The sequence below is a fragment of the Amphiprion ocellaris genome, chromosome 4, assembly GCF_022539595.1.
Source record: "Amphiprion ocellaris isolate individual 3 ecotype Okinawa chromosome 4, ASM2253959v1, whole genome shotgun sequence".
Lineage (NCBI taxonomy): Eukaryota > Metazoa > Chordata > Actinopteri > Pomacentridae > Amphiprion > Amphiprion ocellaris.
Window position 1 is genome coordinate 15,667,634 of NC_072769.1, and position 21,812 is coordinate 15,689,445.

General features: G+C 39.9%; 1 protein-coding gene across 2 annotated transcripts in view; it reads left to right on the forward strand.

Moving 5' to 3' along the window:
- The first annotated feature begins 4 nt into the window (after positions 1-4).
- Positions 5-21,812, forward strand: part of klhl5 (kelch-like family member 5) — a 61,023-nt gene continuing 39,215 nt past the window's right edge. Inside the window, exons 1-2 of one of the 2 annotated variants that reach the window (XM_035941013.2) lie at positions 5-76; positions 4,569-4,632. In XM_035941013.2, the coding sequence (XP_035796906.1) occupies positions 34-76; positions 4,569-4,632 (107 nt within the window). In that variant the 5' untranslated portion in view covers positions 5-33. Of the gene's footprint in view, positions 77-4,480; positions 4,633-21,812 lie in introns of those variants that run through there. The other variant, XM_035941012.2, reaches the window with a different exon arrangement.

The window sequence follows — 21,812 nt, forward strand, 5'->3', positions numbered from 1 at the left end:
CACTTCCTGTCATTTTCTCAGAAATAGTGAGAAATGGGGAGTTGCAGGGACAACAACGAGTTTTTCTCAGCAGAATGTAAGTAGAAATGGTTTGGGCGTAGGTCTGTGTGAGAGCGACTGTACCTTCCTCAGATGAGGTGAACAGACTTTATTGGACTGTTTTTTTGTTTTTTTTTTATAACTTTAGGTCCTGTATGCAGTTAGTGGATAATGTGCTGTGTATGCGTGTAGTATAACTGTAAGGAGAACCCAGCTTGTGGTTTAAATATGTGCGTGTAAAACAGAAACAAAGAGAGGTTTCATTAAACCTCTAGGATAGCAAAAAAGTGGAAATCGAGGATCATCTGTGGTAAACTGCACCAGCTGTTTTAGCTGATGTTGATAAAATGGGTCCAGAAACTCATACATTTGGTCTAACCCCTCACCTCATTGTTTTTCTCATAATTAGGACAATTATCCACCAGTTATGGGGAACTTTTACATAATTGTAACTTACTATGTTTTTGTAATTATGAGTTTGTATCTCAAAATTATGAAATGCCAAATGTTAGATATGATACTGAAAAAGTTTCCCATGATTATCTCATCATTTTATATATTCACATCATTATGCAATTTTAAGAAATTACTAAATAGTAAATATCAGATACGAAGTCATAGCTATCAGACACTGTAGTAGAATTCTGAATTATGAGAAAATCTTTTATTAGTATTACGGTGCAAAAAATGTTTTAATTATAAGGTTTTAACTTTACCTATTCTCAATTATGAAATGTGTTTAGCATTTTATCATATCTATGACTTTGCTGAACATAATATGTATTATATCTAATAAAAGATTATAACGACATATCAGATACGAAACATTATAGACATCAGATAAGAAAGGATGTCATAATGTTGACTTAGTATCATGTAAATATAACAAGAAAAGCATTCAGAGAGCGCAGTGCTCTGCCAAGGCTGCTCAGTCTTTGTATCATTTCCGACGGATAAGTCCACAGCAAGTGGATTTGTAGGATCACAATCATGGGATCGTCAGCAGGCAGCTGACGTAGTGTTCATTTGTTGTCATAGTTACAGTCACGCTGTGCCGCTATCTCACAATGATACAGAAATTTTTACCAAATCCGTGGATCCAGACTATAAGCTGCATCACTGCCAAAATCTAATCAGTTGGTCCTTGTGTCATTTCTGACTTTCTCTGAAAATTTCATCCAAATCCACTATTCCGTTTTTGAGTAATGTTCCACTTTGTTCCTTGACAGAGAAATAAATCCTAAGTGTCAGACACAACTTCATAATTCTGAGAAGCTTTCTAATATCTTGTATTTTATATTATAAAATACAATTTTTGATTTTTTAAAGAGAACATACTAATACTATTAAATATCACATGCTAAGGCTGCACTATAAATTTGAGAAAGGTCCTCATAATTAAGATTTCATATCATATCATATAATCATATCAATAATATACTTACACTAATATTCAAAAGTTTGGGGTAACCCAGGCAATTTCATGTTTTCCATGAAAACTCACACTTTTATTCATATGTTAACATAATTGCACAAGGATTTTCTAATCATCAGTTAGCCTTTCAACACCATTAGCTAACACAATGTAGCATTAGAACACAGGAGTGATGGTTGCTGGAAATATTCCTCTGTACCCTTATGGAGATATTCCATTAAAAATCTGCTGTTTCCAGCTAGAATAGTCATTTACCACATTAACAATGTCTAGACTGTATTTCTGATTAATTTAATGTTATCTTCATCAAAAATAATGCTTTTCTTTCAAAAATTAGGACATTTCTAAGTGACCCCAAATTTTTGAACGAAAGTGTATATTAGATATTAAATCATGAATTTAAAATAGTTTCTCATTGTTGCGAGATGCTATGTGATACTTACAGGACTAATGTTTACAAAAAAACTGAACAGTTTCTTGCAATTCTAAGATATTTTCCGTACATCTCTTTGCCTTTAGTTAATTTTGCTACACAGCCGAGTATTTTGGTTGCTGCTGGAGAAGAAATGACCTTTCTGTTTATCTTTTTATATTCTAATCTATTCAGAAAAGAATATATATTTTCCCATTGTACCATCTGACTTGATCTCTGTTGGTTGTTTAGTGAAGCTCAGACTTTACGGCTGGGTTCCTGAGAGCCACTTATCTTTGCAGGTCTGGGAGGGGAACACACACACACACTGAGGCTCAGACAGACAAACACATCCTCAAACCCACAAACACTGTGATGAGTGTGGCTGGCAGGTGGAGCCTTATCTCCCCTCCACAGCAGCGTGCCTCTCTCAGGGCTCAGTCGGCAGCTTATAGAGAGGGATGCAAGCTGCCAAAATTCAAAAAAAATGAAGAAAAAAAAAATCACTTTCTGTGCTTTTATGTCCAGTCAAAGCTACTCGACACTTGCAGCGTTTCCAGATAATTTGAGCAAATAGCTGAAATGCATTTACCACCACACTACCTGTGATTGTTGATAGAATTGCAGCTTGTACAATTCCAGTGCATATGTGTGTGTGTGACCTTCCTAAAGTATCACAGTGATGGCACTTTCAGTAGTATCCTGCTTATTTTCCTGGAAAAAATTGATTATTTCTGATATAATAATAGGGAGCATTGTGTTCAGTCAATATGCTGCCAATTAATTATTAGAGGTAATTAGTTTTTGAATCAAGGTGCAGAAAGTAAGTAAAATTTTAATCAACTTCGTCAATTAACTCCAGCCCCCAGCGACTCTATTGAGGTTTAAAAGGTGTATAGGTAATGGATGGATGGAGTTTGGGTTTTTTGTTGTAGTTTTGCTACCTGTTCTTGGTTTGAAAGATCATCTTCCATGTGTTTCTTAGTGTTTTCCACATCTCCTGTGCTTTTTGTCTGTCTTTGTCTCCTGTATTTTACTTGCCTTGTGTGTGGTTTTGCATCCACCTTTTTTATGATTGTCCATCATTGGTTTCACCTGCGTCTTGTTTCCAAATTAGTTCTCTGTGTATTTGCAGTCTCGTCTCTGCCTCCTTTAGTTGTCAGTCTATATCACTTTCACATTAAGTCTCACCCATTGTTTTTTCAACCTGTATGTCTCCTTGCTGTGTCCTGCATTTTGGTCCTGTTTTGAGTCAAAGCAACACCTCATTTATACTTCTTCCTTGATCCAAGTTTTGAAGAAAGTTTGGACCAAGCAGTCCTAGTGGGTTCTTTCAATAAATTTGCCATTTTTATGACAGCACTTGGCTCCTTGCATGCAAATGTTGCAGCAAAAGAATTCAGTCTGTCAGTATATTTTGCAGGGGTGCCATCCCTGTATTCTGGGCTGAGCACTGCCCAGGACCATTGTGATTTGGAAGAGACACAAGTAAGCCATTTTTTTCCTCTAGTGTTTGTTTACTTTTGTTCTTTGCTATGTCTATTTGTGTCTGTGGATTACATGTATTTGTTCTTGCTGGCGCCTCTTGGCCATGTCATGTTTGAAAATGAGAAACTGGTTCTCAAACATTTTAACCTGGTAAAATACAGGTCCAATAAAAAAATAAATCTAGTAGAATGATGATGCAGTGCAGTCAGATCATTCTCAAACACTGACACAGTGATGTGGAGATAGGTTTGATTATGAAACTAGGAGAATAATAGCACAAAAAGCCCCACTCCATCATGATGTTGAGAGCTTATTTTGCCAATAATATGCATTCTAGCATAGATATACACTACCATTCAACGGTTTGGAGTCAGCCAGGAAATTTCATGTTTTCCATGGCAACTAACTCTTTTATTCATGTGCTAACATAACTGCACAAGGGTTTTCTAATCATCAATTAGCCTTTCAACACCATTAGCTAACACAATGTAGCATTAGAACACAGGAGTGATGGTTGCTGGAAATATTCCTCTGTACCCCTATGGAGATATTCCATTAAAAATCAGCTGCTTCCTGCTAGAATAGTCATTTACCATTGCTTTTCTCTCAAAAATAAGGACATTTCTAAGTAACCCCAAACTTTTATATGTATAACAAGAAGAAATCGGCTTTAAAAAGCATAAATAAAATACCTTTGAGCATAAATAGGTCTTGAGTTAAGGTCTGAATTCATTACTCTGGCAAGGAACGCGGCGGAGCCATGTGACTATCAGCATACGCTTGTCTGTTAATCTGTCTGTCTGTGCTCAATATTATTCAAAAATGGACTAATGGATTTGGATGTAATTCTCAGGGAATGTCAGAAATGACACAAGGACCAAGTGACTAGACTTTGTCAATATTATGGGAAGGTTATTTTTTCCTTTTAATCTAAATTATTTTATTTATGTATGCATGATTTTTTTTCAATGTCACTTTATGCTTCCTTGTAAAAACTTCTGGATGAAATATATAAAAGACAGAAAAACAGACATTTGACCTGATTTTAAATTTTTTTATGCTTATTGTGTTATCTCATAGCTGCACAATTCCACACATGATACAGAAGATAACAGATGAGGATGAAATGCTGGATTAAAATGGTCTATGGTGGCTGTGGCGACAGAGTGAAATTGAATTTTCCACATTTTTCAGGGGAGCAGCTGGAAACCCCTCCAGGATCTTTGAGTATCCTTGAAACCTGGCAAGAAAACCACAGGTATGGACTCGCTTCCTTGTTGTATTTGTGTGTGGGACTGGCAAACTGCTGTGCGTGTCACGGTGTGAAGGGTGAACCCGAGCTGAGAGCACACAAGCGAGGCTGAAGTAAAAGGTGGATTTATTGTACTGAAGGAGTGAGGTAGAGAACTAGTAAGTACAGAGTGAGCTAACGTAACTAACACAACAGGGAGTGACGGTACTGGAAGCCAGCGGTCCTGGACGACGTCCGGAGCGGTGTGGGCAGGCGGCGGAGAGCGGGCAGGAGAATCCAGTTCCAGGAGTGGGGAGGACGGTCAGAGCAGGCAGGGGATCCGGAAGATGCAGGTGGTGCAGCAGGACTGGGAAAACCGGGCAGCCGGGTTGGCGATCTGGATAGGAGAAAGAGTATTAGTTCATGAAGTATTACTAGTAACAAGACGTGCAAAAAAGGCAAGAGCGAACGAACTGCGTCAGCAGAGTTTACGACCTGGCAGGGAGTGGACTGTGTGACCGGCTTTTATTCTGGAGATGATAATCAGGTGTGCCTCACTGCAGCTGCCCGGAGTTCTGTGGATGACAATGATTATGAATGAACGGCAGCTGTGAAGGGCAGCTCTGCCCTGCGAGGGAGAGGGAGAAGGAGGAGAGGGAGAGAGAGAAGGAGGAGAGGGAGAGAGGGAAAGGAGGAGAGGGAGAGAGAGAAGGAGGAGAGGGAGAGAGGGAAGGAGGAGAGAGGGAAAGGGAAAGGAGGAGAGGGAGAGAGGGAGAGAGGGAAAGGAGGTCAGGTGGGGGCGGAGGAGGGGGCCCTGACACTGTGAATGTGCTGTGGGTCACTAAGGCACTAGCATTAACAAGAAAGCAAACCTCCTTTGGTCTAAGCAGCATGACTCCAAGGTTAGATGCTACTTTGCTGCCTATAGAGTGCCAGAAATCTGATAAATTATACCCGGAGGTGTTTGGGTGGAAGCTCCAGCAGATGGACTTGCAGAGGTCTGGTTGGAGACGTCCACACAGAGCTGGAAGAGCCAGGTGTTCAAACATTCTTCACTCTGGAAGTTAGGCTTGCTGTTTCATTGCTTTTCCAGCAGCAGGGATGAAGTATGTTGATGTCAGTTGACGCTTTGTCTGCTCAGAGCAAGATATCTTGACAGCAGGTGGTGAAATTGTCATCATATATATTGTGGGAAACAGCCCCAGGCAAAGATTTCCTCTGACCACTCATGTAACATCACAATCAGGGTCGAAAAATAGGTATTTTAAACAAGGTAAAGTTAAGGGGCAGATTCTTATTGAAGGGATATTTTGACATATTGCGAAAGGGTTAGTAGATTGACGCCACTCTTGTGTCTGTACATTAAATATGAAGCTGCAGCTGACAGACTGGAAGCAGCTAACCTGGCGCTGTCAAAACAAGTTGACAGTTTTAATTATTGAGTTCTTCAGGGTCTGGTGAGTGAATATTTTTAAGCTTGGACAGAGTAAGACTAGATTAGAATAGTGTTTCTTTGGCATTTCTACTTTTATTGGATAGTTAGGTAGATGGGAAACGATGGCAGAAAGACATATGGATGAAAAACACAGGACAAAAATCTGAAAATGGAAGCAATCGCAGGAAGTTGCACAGAACACGGTTCTCCCCCTAGAATGATTGTAAAGATGGACGTAGTCACGGTCACATCACCCCCTGGTTTGTGGACTTGAGTTTGGCATTTAGCTACCCATACAGTAGTGACCTGTCAGTTGTAAGGTAGCCCCACTTAAAGACATGCGCTGCTTTCTTGTCTATTTTTTTACTGGATAAATGTGCAAACATCCCTTTGTTGCCAATGATGCAGTTTCTCCATAAAAATACTCCTGAAATTTAATTGAATTTGAGTCTCTAGATCAACAAGTTCATTGACGTCTTTTAAGTCTTAAGTTGCCATAAATTGGTATTATTTACATTAGTTAATCCACAGAAGAGGGGCCTCAACTGAAAAGGTTTGAAGGCAGAAAAAAATTAGAAAATGGTTTTTATTTCATCTATCTACATCATGCTGTATTGAAGAAGATTTGAAACTAGTGATTGAGATCATAAACTTATTAAGAACATATTTATTTAGAAAAAAATCAAGTGAGAAGTAGGGTTGTTTTCTAATAGACTTTTACACAATCAAACTTCAAAGCTGTTGCCCCCTGCTGGCTGCTAAAAAGAATGCAAGATTAAGACATTTCAGCGACGACTTCGCTTTTCAAATTCAGAAGCTATATCCATCTTTTACACGTGGCTGTATCTGAACGATAGCACTTACCAGGACCCCCAGGGTTCCTGCTTCCTCCGTTTTCCAGTTTTTCTGCTAAGCTAAACAGAAATCTTAACGCTAAGCATATGGCTGTAGATTTTTGCACAGACATGGGAGTGGTATCAAACTTTGCATGTAACTTTCAGCAGGAAAGTAAATTAGGTTCATTTTGTCGATATCAATATTCCCCCGAGTGATGACTCCTAATGTTTTTTCCTCTGCCTACATAAATTCCTCAGTGTCTGCAACAGATACCAAAATCTATTACGTGCTCCCATTAAGTTAAAACTCCCGGCATAAATCTTTTCATTTATCGACTTCATGACCTTTACTCTGGCACCAACCAAGAAGGACAGTAAAAAAAAAAAGGGTTTATTGTCTGGTCCAGAACTTTTAGAGGTTGTAATGAACTCTGCAGCCTCCAGAGAACTTGAGATGTTTAGTCTTGTTTATGGTAAATATGCACTTTGGAGTTCTGGCTCACCTTCAGACCATTTGAATTATATATGCAGTCAAATGGGTTATTTGTTCCTTGGTAATTTGTCTTGCTGCACAGTCTGAAGCATCTGTCACGTGTAGCAGTGCACATCTATCACTTTTAATGCTGCTATCTGAGGCTGTAATGATGAATACAACAGGGCTGTGCAAATGCTGACTGGGTGAGAATGCATGTGCAACTGTGAGTGAGCAGAGATGGGTGTCCTTATCCTCACTAAACTTTTCTCTTAGTGCCAGTGATTTGTTCTGCCTTATGAACATTAACCATACACTCTGTCAGACGCTTTGACAGTCTGCAGTGTCATCTCGGACAAGAATCGCTTGAGAGATACTGTATATGGGCTATTTTTGGAGCTCTGCATTACCAGTGGATCTGATGTAGAGAGTTCAGAGATTGAATGTAACAGTGTGATGAGATTAGGGGCTTAGGTACATGAGAAGATATTTAAGAACAGACTATGCTCCGCAGGCTCAGCGCAGGTTATGGTTGTATTTCAGGCATTAAATGTAGGAATAGGATATTTGCTCTACCCCATCATGTCCTCTCTGCGATGTCTGAGCTTAATCCCTGGATCTGCTTTAAATGGACACAATGACGTTTTCAGATAGGTGGAGGCATCAATAGCAACAGCAATTTGAAATTCTCTTTCATCCTGTCTGCCAGGAGGAGAGTAAAAACCTTCAGTTTGAAGGTCATACCCTGTTTACTGAGTTTGTTGTTGGAAAAAAATGCATTGAGAGACAAGTTGTGGGTGTTAAAATGCTTTGTAGAAGGATTTAGATGGTTTTTTTTTATCCCCACAACTGCAAAACCTTTGACTGATGAGCAAATATGTTTGTTTGGTGAGATACAGATAGTAGTTTCCCATATATTTTAAGGCTTTGTTTAGTTCATGCATTGGTTTTGTCCCTGTAGTTTAGTCAGTATATCTTTCTGCTGTGATCTGTCTCCATTGTTTAACTTCTGCTATGTATATCTTTACAGTCGGCCCTCTGGGAAACAACAGAGTAATGTAATCTAAACTCGCTCAGAAAACATTGCATATTAGATTTTGTATCCGTCATACAGATGTATAAAATTCAACATGCTGATAAGAAAAAATGCCACTCTGAATCCCCTTCTGCCTACATTCTCATTTAGTAGCTGCATGAGATTTACATCTTTGCCTCTCATCTACCATCTGCCGTCTCAAGAGAAAGCGCACAGTCTCATCTCTGCCAACTTTTTAGCCATAAAAACAACGTGGCACGAGGGATGGCAATTTCAATCTGTCAGTCAGCCAGTTTGGTTCAGACTAAAATACCTATACAAGTATTGGATGGATTGACATGAAAGTCTGGAAATGTATTCATGGTCCCCAGAGGAATCTATACTTGGGGAGATCCTGACTTTTTATCTTATTCCACAAACAATTTGACATTTTTAGTTCATAGTGGAACATGTTTGGAAATATTGGATGGATTGTCCTGTAAATTGGGGTCAATGTGAACACCAATGAAGCACTAAAACTGCAATTCATAGATAACTGGTTTTACCCCCAAGTAATGGCAGTTGTTTTACAAATGTTGGCATGGTATAACATAAAACTAAAGAGGCTGTGATAAAACATTACCTCCAAATATTAGCATCCTGACTGTAAACCACCGTCTCTAAGTGCATTTTCACAGAGCAAAAAGCATGTAGGTTTACTGCTGAATGAGCATTGCAAGTTTACAAACAATTTTCCCCAAGAATCTACTTTTTAGCTTTTGGAGCTTTACATTTACAGTCATATCGCCTTCTGCGGTTTAAGGGTGTTGGCTCAGATGTTGTCACACTACGTGACCGTGTATCACCGTGACCGGGAGAAACCCTGTCATCAGATGTGAGTGACCTCTTTCCTTTTTCTCCGGCCATCCCTGACTCCTTATCCTTGACTATGACCCTTCTCTGTCAAGGCTGAGACCAGCTTTGGGGTTGTGTTTACGACAAATGTACAAAAAGAAAAAAATAATTAAAGCGACCATCATTGATGTTTTGATATTCATATCAAATGACAGTGTGAAAGCGGTTGCTTGTCGTGATGACCCTACAGAAAATTATTATGTGAATCAGCAGCTCACCCTCGACTATACAGAGCTTCATGTTGAATTTCTGGTCACTGCTTAGGTGTTGACAACTTTACTGTCACTGCTCCTATAGCATCGTTTCTGGTACAGCAGGCAGCTGTTTTTAGCGTAAGAAATCTAAAACCTGCTGTATATTTCCCAGTAAATACCAACGCACAGACAGATACAGTGAAAGTGATGAGCTAGTGATCATTAGCAACTGACGAGTCTCATTTTTCCTTGAGCTAGAGACCAAAATTAGAGCTAAAGTGACAGTGAATATTTAACTTACATTCCATAAATTGCCTGAGAAATTGTAATGTTTCGTTCTAATTGCTGCATATGCAAAACAATAACTGCTTGCCAACAAGTTCATCAATCCATCCATTATCTATACACCTTTTAATTGTCATTAGGGTCACGGGGGCACTGTAGTCTATCCCAGCTGACTTAGGGTGAAGGCAGGGGTCACCCTGGACAGGTCACCAGTCTATCACAGGACTACATATAGAGACAAACAAGCATATTCACATTCACACCTACAGACAATTTAGAGTTAACAGTTAACCTCAGCATGTTTTTGGACTGTGGGAGGAAGCTGGAGAACCTGGAGAAAACCCATGCATGCACAGTGAGAACATGCAAACTCCATGCAGAAAGATCCCAGTCCCAGGCTGGGATGCGAACCGGGGATCTTCTAGCTGCAAGGTGACTGTGTTAACCACTGATCCACTGTGCAGCCCCCAGCAAGTTCATATCACCTTAAATTTGATGATACATTAGAATTGTGTGCACGGCTAGTTTGTGTTGCCCACAGACAACCAAAAATTGGTTATGGTATGTTTCATTTTCTGAGTCTTTATGCGTGTATTAAGTATGTACATTTAAGTGAAGCTAATGGTGTATTCGTTAGTTTTTTCATAGTCAGACTGCACCTAACTGTGGCTTGTTGTGGCTCAGCCCAGGTTACAGCAACAGTATCCCTGCAAAATAGCAAGAGGAAAACATTTTGGGGGAACATGTTTGGAAAAATGCTGGTGCAGCTGCTCAGTCATCCAGGTCACAGGATCCTAGGAGCTTCAGTAAAAGCAACTGGAACTAAAACTGAAGAAGCCAGTTGGATGAGAGGTGAAACATTGCAAAGAACCTAAAAAAACAGTTGGCTGTTACTGAAGCTCCTAGGATGCTTGGAACCAGGAAACCATAACTGGGGAATGAGCAAATATTGTAAACATACAAACTTACAACCAATTACTGCAAGAACCAAGCAGGCATGTCTTATCGTACGACCCAAATCTTTGTTTAAGTTGCCATTTTTAGCATTCAGGTTGCTTGCTCAGAGGTTGTTGTTGTTGTTGTTGTTGTTTACCCCAGCAAAGGAGATTTTGAAATTGGTAACATGTAGATAGTAGAAAGCGAGGAGAATGCTGTGTGAATTATGCATCTAATGGCAGACAGATACCCTCAGTTAACATCAAGGGAGTCAGACTATGTGCTCATTAACAGTCATTGATTGTGTTGACGGTATCTTGAAATGATAAGCAGCACTTGCAAAATGGCAAACAAGTTGAAGGAGAGACAAATGGGAGAGAACTAATGGGAAATGAGGTGTGAGTAGTGAGCGTGTTTTTCCATTGAAAACAGGACAGGAAGATGAGGGAGGAGAGCGTGGTGATTTAGTGCTGTGTCAGCAGTAAGGCGTCGTCTGGCTCTCCAGAGACGAAGCCACTGTAAAGCTTTATGACTCTTTATGGAGAAATTACGATGTTTCACAAAGAGATTATCGTTATGAGCGAGCCTTTAAAGGTGATGAAGGATTCCAGACTGATGCTCCCGGTGCTCTGTTCTGTCTCTCTGTCTGTCTGTCGGCGTCACAGTGTTTCCAATATTCCTCTCTCCGTATACAACACGGCCTTGAATCTTATTCCTTCCTTCATCACTATGCTGTTCGCTCAGGGAAGTGCAGAGGATTCTCTCTGGTTGTCTCCCAGAATTTCAAGGTTGTTAGAGTCACGTTGTGTATGTGTGCTGGGGGAGGCCATATTTTACACTTTCAAAGGACGACACAGCCGTTAAAGTGGGCTAAAATGGGGTGAATTTACAGGAAGCTCTGAACCATCATGGAGCTGCATCTTTTTATGTTTCACCTTCTCCCTCCCTCTCCTCTCTCCTCTGGCGTAACCTTTCTGTGAGAAAATGCCATGTCAATAAAAGCTTTTTAACATGAGGAAAAATCAATGTGCTCCGATTGCACCTTTTTTCAAGCGTGCCTCTCGAGCAAATGAGCGGTTCTGCTTTGGCACACAAGATGGTTGATGTTTAAGAGTCAGGTAACAGGAAAAATCCAAGCAGAATTTCAGTCATTTTACATGCTGTACACTGGAACTGAAACAAAAACCCGCAAGCTTTCTGAGGCTCTTGAAATCCTGTTTATGTCGCTATGTGCTAACATGAACACTTTATACTTTAAAGTGCTTTATTGGTCACAATTCACACCATCAACTTTTATTGTCCTGAATTGGAAAGCAGGCTTGCAGGCAGGCTTGCAATAAAAATGCACAATAAAAATGTATCATAAAAACAATACAAACACAATAAAAAACGCTGACATAAAAATCATGATAAACAGACACATCATTTATCCACATCAGTTAGTCCAGGCCACACAATGAATCTCTCAGTGAAATCCAAAAGTCTTTACTGCCTCTCAAGAGTAATATATACATATTTCCACTTCTTATTAGAGATAGAGACAGAACCCTTTTATTATTACTGCAGAACCAGTGTTGTCTGTTTATATTGTCCATACTTTAGTCAGAGAACTTTATTTTTGACTCCTTTTTGACTCATTTACATATACATTGCAGGTTTACTTTGTGTAAATAACAGTTCACAGTTCAAGTGTCAGAGATTGCATAAACTAAGGTTACAAAGCTTAAATAACTGGCAACGACCTTTACAGCTGCATCAATACAATGGAACTCTAGTTTCTCTACAGTTTCAGACTCCCACACACCGTCAGGCTTGCAAAAATACATCTATTCACAATGTTTTGGTGCTACATCCTCATTAGGAAAATGGTTTGTGACAAAGAGAAGCCTTCTTAAATAGAAAGTGAGTGTAAGTGTGCAACCAATCACAGTCCCCATGGTGAAGGAAGGCATGACTCCCAAACATCCTTCTACTGTATGGCAATTTCTAACAACATACAGATAGTTAGAAAATTAAAGCACTCAGTTACAATCATAAGTGCAAACCAAACTTGTTTACAATAAATCTGTAAATTACTATAAAGTGCATGTTTAAACCAGTGCAGGCTGTGTATTTAGATGTACCTTCAGGGTTACATTTACATAGCAAATGAAAACAAGCATCACTTAATAAATAAAATCTTCCATAATAAAACAGTACAAAAATTCTGAAAAAACCTGCTAGCGTACTTACATTAAAAAAAATAATATCAAATTTACCTCTACCCTGTCAGAACTGTATACGTCTATATATACAGCATACATCCTACAGGCCTTCAGAGGCAATTGCAGTGAAAAATTACACATATGACATTATCACATTAACCAAAGCAGACAGGAAAGATCATCACCAAAATTAAAGTTACTTCAATAATCAGTTTACTTAAGCACCTCCTCAGTACAATGTATGAATACAATAAAGATCAAGGCCTTGGAAAATCCATCCTGCATCAGCGTGAACATACAGATATGGGTGCAATCAGCAGCTCACTCGATGAAAGAACCCGATGATACAGCTGTGTCATTCTCATCTTTATTTGTCACCATTTTTTCATTTGAATGTAATCAGGCATTGGGGTTCCCTGGTGGCCGGCAGAGGAGTCTCACTGGGGATCTTTGTTGTGCCATTTCCCTCTGCTCTAGTTTCCTCACACAATCCTGCTGCCATGTTTCTGATAAAGGCATAAGTTGCATCTAAAACTGAGCTCCAGCTGATAAACTGTTACTCTAGCGGGTGGAATCATCTGTCAGTCGGCACAACACCAGATCTATTTAAATCAGTGAACACATCTGAGAGGTGATTCAGTGGTCTGGAACCAAGCTAATGTGATTACAGATTAGCCGGTACTATTAGCCGTTTGAGAGCTCCAAAATCACTATTAAACAGCTCTTTTTAGTCAATGGTTTCTCAAAATGTGCTCAAGTGTAGGTTTAAACTAATCTAATGAAACTTGTTTTCATTTACCTGGTGGATTAAAAACATCTTACCACAGATTAACTGGCTTTACTGTCTATGAATGCCATGTGGAGTCAGTATTCTGAGTATTTCTTTAGCATCACGAGGTAATTTGTGCCAAAAATCCACTCTGGGTAAAGACGATCTACAGCATGAATGGTCTGCCTTGCTGCTGGTTTCACAGAGGAATTTATAGATCTGAGTGTGTGTATTATTTGTGCAGTGATGACCCTGCTATTTACAGAGCTCTTCGAGTATATACTGACTGAAGAGCTCATTATAGACGGGCAGAAGATCTGTCTCTCTTTTTCTGACTGGTGCGTAAATTGTGTGGTATTTTTAAAGCAGACTATACTTAGACAGTTATATAGATTGATCTTGTCATGTCGTGTTCCACAGCCTGAACAAGAACGAAAAGCGGCTTTAATGCGATTTTAACAGAATATAGGCATATACTGAGCAGTTTATCATAAATGACAGCAAATTTTATGTCGTCTCTGTTCATTTCTGAGTTTGACAGCAAAGGAGAAAGCACATGTTTCTGGTTGAATTGACGTTTCAGTGTCACTGAAATTTAGCGAATGATTTTTCCCCTTCAATCAGTGGAAGGAGGTTAATTCTCTCCTGTTAATTGTGCTAATTGTTGCTATAGATAACTCTAATCATACACCAGTGAGAATAATCAGACCATTATGACTGGATAAACATATTGTCTCACATCTCCAGACTCTCTCATCCTCTCCTGTCATCGGTTCATTTCATTCAGTCTCTCGCTCTTTTAATACACCAGACGCATGCTAAAAGCTCCCCTGTGCTAAACTATGAAGAGCTAAAGGCCAGTTATGTGTTGATAACCGGCCGTGTCAGCGTCCTCTAAATACCCCCTCCTCCTGTAATTATCCCACCTACTGCTGATTAATGCTTAGTCACTCTGTCCAACAAGACCTCCTGCCTGTTCCTCCTCTCCCGCTTATCGCTATCCACTCATTCTTATTCTAGAAATGTTTCATACTGCCATGTTCCTGTTATCCTACAATTAACCAGGAACATACTTCTGGCTGGTGGAGTGCAGATGACCCCACCAGGCAGAGTTTTTGCAAACTCAGGCAAAATAAGTTTATTGCAGCTAACTGCACAAACCTCCAAGAGCTTCCGAAATGATAATTAATTTAATATTTCTACTCGTGTGTTGACTTAAAGATGGTACTCTGCTACCTCTCTACATTTGTCTATACTCTTTTTTGTTCTTCCTGCTCTTGATTGATTAGAAAACAACACAACAAACCTCGTCTCATTTGCAGTAAAGTAGAAAAATACTAATTGTTAGTCCAGCTAATTTCAGTGCTTGTTTTCAGTTTAGCTTAGAGACAACTGTTAATGAGTCATCTCTGGTCTCTTAATATTAGCTAGATTTACTTGGAAAGCTTTAGGAAGTCTTCAGAACTTACCTGAGATATAACATGTTGTGCAGGACTCTTGGTTTTCTGAATCTTTCCCACAAATATGGCACCAACAAAGTTAACATCACCCAGTTTTTAAATTACTCTCTCTTTTGACAATTGTTTTCACCGCCAGTGCATTCCGAGATTTATTTTGTCACTGGATTTGTTATTTTTCTTTCAGTCTGACTCTCATCAATTTCTGATTCCCTACATTTTAGCCATTCTGGTCTCCTGAGCCTTTTCCCTCTCTGGTCAGGCTGTCATTGCCAAAACGCAAGCAAAAAAATTTACTCTTTGAATCTGGAAGCATTGCTTATCTTTAAATATACATTCTCATATTTATTTATGGTAGCAAAAATCTAAACCACACAGGCATAATCATTCTGGCAGCAGTAAAAGGAATCGAGCTGATCAAAGTTAGCCTCATGTCTGATGCAGTGTGCAGGGGAGAGACACCTCATGCTCGCTTCTCTTTTTCTCATCCATCGCTGTCTCTTTTCTCTTATTTTTTTCAGCATCGGGCGAAGCAAAACACAGATGCATCAGTTTCAAACACACACCAAATGAGGAATTGATCAGGTGTCAACTGCCTGACTGAGTACATTAAGATTGTGAATGTGGGCCGGGATTGTTTTGGATTAGGCCAACGTTCATTAACAGTCAGCAGACAAAATTGTAAAACATCTTCAGCCACTGTTATAACATTAATTGATCACCTTTTATTTCCTCCCTTTCACCTCTTGAAATCAGTTTCTCTCCACGTCCATCCCCTTCATCCCTCTTCATTCTGTGGCTCTACTGCCTATTAGGTTTATTACTCAATGATTGGTGGGGGGTAAGGTGACCTTTCTCAGGATGACCAATCCTAGAGCCTGCTGGATAGAGCACTGCCTAATCTAAAGTCTAAAAATGCTTCAGAGGCACTATTTCTTTCACACCAGGAGCAGGAAGGACCAGAGGATACTGTCGCAGCTTTTTATGGAAGCATGTGTGCTAACTATATATATCTGACACCTGGGGATAAATTGTGAAAATGCATGTGTGAAAGTCAGCAATTGCTTTTACTGCAGCCATATTCTGTCTGCACTGAGGTAAAATTAAAGTCGAGTTAAGATTTACGCTAAACTTGCATCCATTATGATCAAGATTAGTCAGGAATAAAATTTAAAAAGCCCCGAAACTAACATAAACCAATTTAGTGTGTGTGTGTGAATATTGAAAATTATGGTGACAGACAGATCCCAGCACTGCATCTTAAAGTGGAATTAGGTTTCCCTTTAAAATGAAGCAATGAACTGTATGTTTGGTGTCACTCATTACACAGCCTCTGCCTGACAGCTCCCCATTAAAAGAAAATGAATACTGGACCTATATTAATTGAGTGTACCAGAAATATGACTTCAACTGCATGATAATGATGCTCCAGTGACTGCTCAGTTATACTGTGTTTGCTAACGCAATAACTATATTAGCTTTATATGGTGATAAAGTGGTATGTTTGCAAATTAGTCTCAAGTGGTAAAAAAAAAAAAAAAAAAAAAAAAGAATTTCAGCTCCCTTAGTCACTATACAAAATGGTTTCTGGAACCAGATCTACCGGCAGAGTGTAAAGTCTCTGACCTCCGCATCAAGTTTCATCATTCCTCTTATAAATATTTCACTTTATTCAGAGAGAGTCTCACATGTAGTATGAGAATGATGTCAAATTGTAACTACGATATGATCTTGCAACAGCTTTAATGGACACTTCGATTTCCTTGACATTTTGACGGTGACTGTTTTGAAGCTTTTAGACCGTGTTTCACCTCAAATAATTTATCGCAGTATCGGGGGACTGTCAGCACCAACGCAGCAGCTACTCTTTCTGCTTTTTACCCATTGCTCTCTGACTACTTGTGACACACTCATTTCTATGGGAGCGATGGGCTGTGATTGGCTTGTGGCTGCAGGGCAGAGTAAATTATTAAGGCCTGCTCTTTATTTGGCCGTAAATGCTCCCTCCCCTCCCCTCCTCTCTCTCTCTCTCTTCTCTCTCTCTCTTTCCATCTATCGCTCTCCCTTGTGTTTTGTGCTTCCTCTCCTCCCTCACCACTCCTGCCATTTAGGAATGAACAGGAAAAGAAGGCACTGCAGCATGTAAGGGGAAAAAAACAGAAGGCGAAAATAACACAGAGACAAATGTGGTTTGTAGTGATGGACAGAAATGGAGGAAAAAGAATGTCAGTAGGGAAATTGGAAAAAGAGCTATGGAGCATTAGAGAACGAGAGAGGGTTGATGAATTGCACGGCAAGCCCTTTGCTATCGTCCACCACCTGACGCCTGCCCTGCACCGAGACCTAAGTGCGTCATGAAAGTGCAAACACACACCTGCTTCATACCTGAGAGAAGAGACAAGTGCCTGTGTGTGCATCTGCTTGCAAACTGAATGAAAGAGGGGCCATTTGACTGTCACTAAAAGAGCTGCTAAGCTGCCAACGGGGTGAAGGCGAAGAGGAAAGAAGAAAAGGGGGGAGGAGGGACAGTTAGAGACAGAGAAAAAGAGTGGAATAATAAAAAATAGAGTTGTTTTCCTTCTATCAATAATTCAGGATGTGTATTATCTCCTGTTGTGTGCAGCTGCAAGCTTCATGCCTCAGCGATTTTAACAGCAGCGAACAACCCGACACGTCTGTGCACGCGCACATACGCACACACGCACACACACAAAACCTAAAAAAACAGGGGGATTAGAAATCATTTGTGTCTTTTTCAGGCAGACGTGTAATTTATGTAAATATGAAATTCTGACTACAGAAAAATGTTGGTTATAAGTGCACTTTCTTTATCTGTTGATGTCTTCTGAATCTAACAGCACCTACTTAGCATGGTGCTACGCTGCTGTTCCATTAAACATAATTGCACCATCGTTCTGTGCCAATGGCATCTATCTTAAACCTCTGACCTTCTCCTGTCCTGTGTACGTCTTAATCTGCTCTAATCTTTTTTTTAATTTGTACTTTACTAGTGCAGCTCAAGCAATTAGAATATCATATTATGAAAAAGTTTAATGTTTTCCATCAGTTATTTGGGAAAGTGAAAAGTGAATGTATTCTAGACTCATTACTCGTCAAGTAAAGCCTTTCAAGTATCTAGTATCTATTAGAATTTTAATAATAATGGCCTACAGCTCAAAACATTTCAAAAAACATGTCTTAGAAAATCAGTATGCTTAATTTCAACTTTGAATAAATTACTATTCAAACAGTATAAACACTGTGTGCCTCTCAATCTGGTACACTACACACAATCACAATCATGGGGAATAACACGGACTTAGAAGTTGTCCAGAGGACGGTCTTCCAAGAGGAATTTAGTCTGCAAAAGGTCATTTCTGCAAAGGTTGGCTGTTGGCGGAATGCTGTAGCATATTAATGGAAAGTTGACTGGAAGAGAAAAGTGCGGCATAAAAAGGTGCACAAGCAACAGTGATGACTGTAGCTTTGAGAGAATTGTCAAGAAAGGTCGATTCAAGAACTTGGGAGAGCTTCAAGAGGAGTAGATTGAAGCTGGTGTCAGTGCTTCATGAGCCACCAGGCACAGACCTCTTCAGGAAAAGAGCTACAACTGGCACATTCCTAATATCAAGCCACTCCTGATTCAGAGAAGAAGATCTTACCTGGGCTAAGAAACAAAACAAACTGGGCTGTTGCTCCGTGGGCCAAAGTCCTTTTGGAAACCTTTAGGAAATCAAGATCATAGAGTCTTGAAGAAGAGCGGAGAGACTAAGAATCCAATGAATTGGAATTTTAGTGTGAAGTTTCCACAGTATGTGATGATTTTGGGTGCCATGTTTCATCAAGGTGAGCTGCACAGTAGCTTGGTGGTCAGCACTTTCGCTTTGCAGCTAGAAGATCCTTAGTTTGTGTCCCGGCCTTCCCTGGATCTTTCTGTGTGGAGTTTGCATGTTCTCCCTGTGCATGTGTGGGTTTTCTCCGGGTTCTCCGTCTTCCTCCCACAGTCCAGAACCTGCTCAGGTTAATTGTTAACTGTAGGTGTGAATGCCAGTGTGCTTGTTTGTCTCTATATATACAGACTGGCCAGGGTGTCCCTGCCTTCGCCCGAAGTCAGCTGGGAAAGACTCCAGCACAACTGCAACACTAATGAGGATAAAGCAGTATAGATAATGGCTAGATGGATGGATGCTTCATCAAGTCCAAAGTCAACACAGCATCTACCAGAAGATTTTAGAACTCTTCACGCCTCCATCTGCTAACAAGCTTTGAGGAGATGCTGGTTTCCTTTTGTAGCAGGAATTAGCATCTGCCCACAGTCTAAAACAACTCCCAAATGATTTGCTGACCATAATATTACTGTGCTTGATTGGCCAGCCGACTCATCTGACCTGAGCTCTATAGAAATAGACATTGTCAAGATGAAGAGGAGAAACACCCGACCCAAAAATACAGACTAGATGTAGGCTGCTATCAAAGCGACGTGGGTTTCAATAGCATCTCAGCAGTGCCATAGGCTGATCGCCTCGATGCCGTGCGACATTGATGCAGTAATCCAAGGAGCCCCAACCAAGTACTGGGTGTGTCAATAGACATACTTTGCAGGAGTTGGACATTTCTGTATTGTAAACCTCAGTTTGACTGATCTTAGGAAATATTCCAATTATTCTGAGATACTGGATTTCTTATTTTCATGAGCTATTGGCCATAATCATCAAAATTAAAACAATAATAAATATAAAATATATTAAAGATTACATTTTTGAATGACATTACAGAAAATTACTTTTTTTAAAATAATATTCTATGATATTGTTTTGGATAGACTAGTATATTCTATAGTTATGTTGGGTGTGATGTGGAAGGTGTCAGTCAGTGCAAACTACAGAAAAGAATTATTTGACTCGGCTCTAAAGAGTATTTTAGCATCTCTCAGCTTATTGTTTCGATTTTATGGTCCACATTTAAACTGTTTTTGGTTTACTCTCTCATCAGTATCATTATCAGCATCAGAAAGCAGCTGGTTCAGTGAAAAGGCCCCGGTTTTAATCCATTACACACTACCTGCTCAGCTCTCTGTGAATATAGTGGAACATTTAGCAGCTAAAGAGCAAAATATCTCCTTTGGGAGCCAGTGGAGACCAGTACAGAGCTGAAAGGGGAGTGAATATTAAATAACTTGGGACAATTTATTTATATTATAAGACACACATTTGCCTTAAAGGTCTTTGCAGTCTGTGCAGTAGATGACATCCTCTGTCCTTTCCATGATAAAAAAACAGTTCACCTTCCTTCCAAAAGAACATTTAACTGCACGTTCACCTGCAAATCAGTGCTGATGTTGCTCTTTGTCTGTGGAATATCACCAAAAGGCATTGCCTCATAATGTGTTCCTCTTAATGAGACTTAATGAGGTCAAAGTACGGTGACAATATGGCCAAATATCTGTTTGATTAATCTCAGTTTAAGATTACCAAGCCAAGTCAATTTGTTTTGAGCACATTTAAAAAAAAAATCTAAGTGATTTATGCAGAAATCACTAACACATTTAAAATCAAAATATTTAAATAGGTGTTACAAACAAAGCAACAGCAAACATGTGGAGTCATGTCAATAACTGTCACAACAGATGGTTATTAAATAATATACTAGTCAAGAGATATGATCACTTTTCTTGGCACTGTATCAGAATTACATTTTGCACTGCTTCTTTTGCAACAAGGGTGTGTATCCTTTAATAGAAAAACTTAATAATTCAGTTACTCGTATTTCAGTGATTAATAGATCGAGCATGGCTTTCATGCTGTAAAAATATTGTTTGATGGTCTCAGTTTGCCATCATTATATTTGCAGCTGATGCAAGGCGCAGGGTGATTTACTGTAGGTCATATAATCTGACATCAGCTCATAAACTTATGTTTGTCCTGCAGCAGCAGAATTTAATGTCAGAGTTGGACAGGATTGCACACCAAGGCCGAACGCTGGGCCTCGCCACATCAGCGGCTGCCTCTGCTCACAGAAAGACGTATGCACGGCTGTGTGGCAGGAGCTGATATAACAAGGAGCGTGATTAGATTGAATGGGAGCCAGAAGCCAGAATTGTTTTTCAGCCGCAGCTGCTTCCATCATCATCATCATCCTCCTCCTCGTGCTCTGGAGCTGCCAAACAGATGCACTGCTCAACAAATGTGGTTAAATTTTGCAGTTTGCATCTTCCCTCCCTATCGTTTCTGCTCTCTCCATCCTCCCAGGCAATTAGGGGAACCAGAGGGGGCAAGTCAGACCGAAGCCATTATGTTTGTGTATAAATGTGTGTGTGTGTGTGTGTGTGTGTGCGTGCGTGCGTGCGTGTGTGGACCCAGGTGATGTTCTTTAAGGCAGAAAGGGAGAAACTATTTTCTCTTCCCACAGCAACAGGCATGGATCAAAGTAATTGGACAGTTTGGTTCACACTTGGGCAGTCCAAAGCCTTGTGTGCACACGAGTACGTGCGCATGTGAACGTGTGCATGCATGTGTGCGCGTGTTGTTATGTGTGCACTCTCCGTCTCCCAGATCCGGTAGGAAAATGCTTCCATACAGCGCGCATCGATTTAACCGCGCACACATATACACATTCATGCTTCTTCTCGCTACATTTGTGTTAATAAAATATGGCAGTAAAAGTGTGTCAAAGTCTTGCTCAGTGCAGAG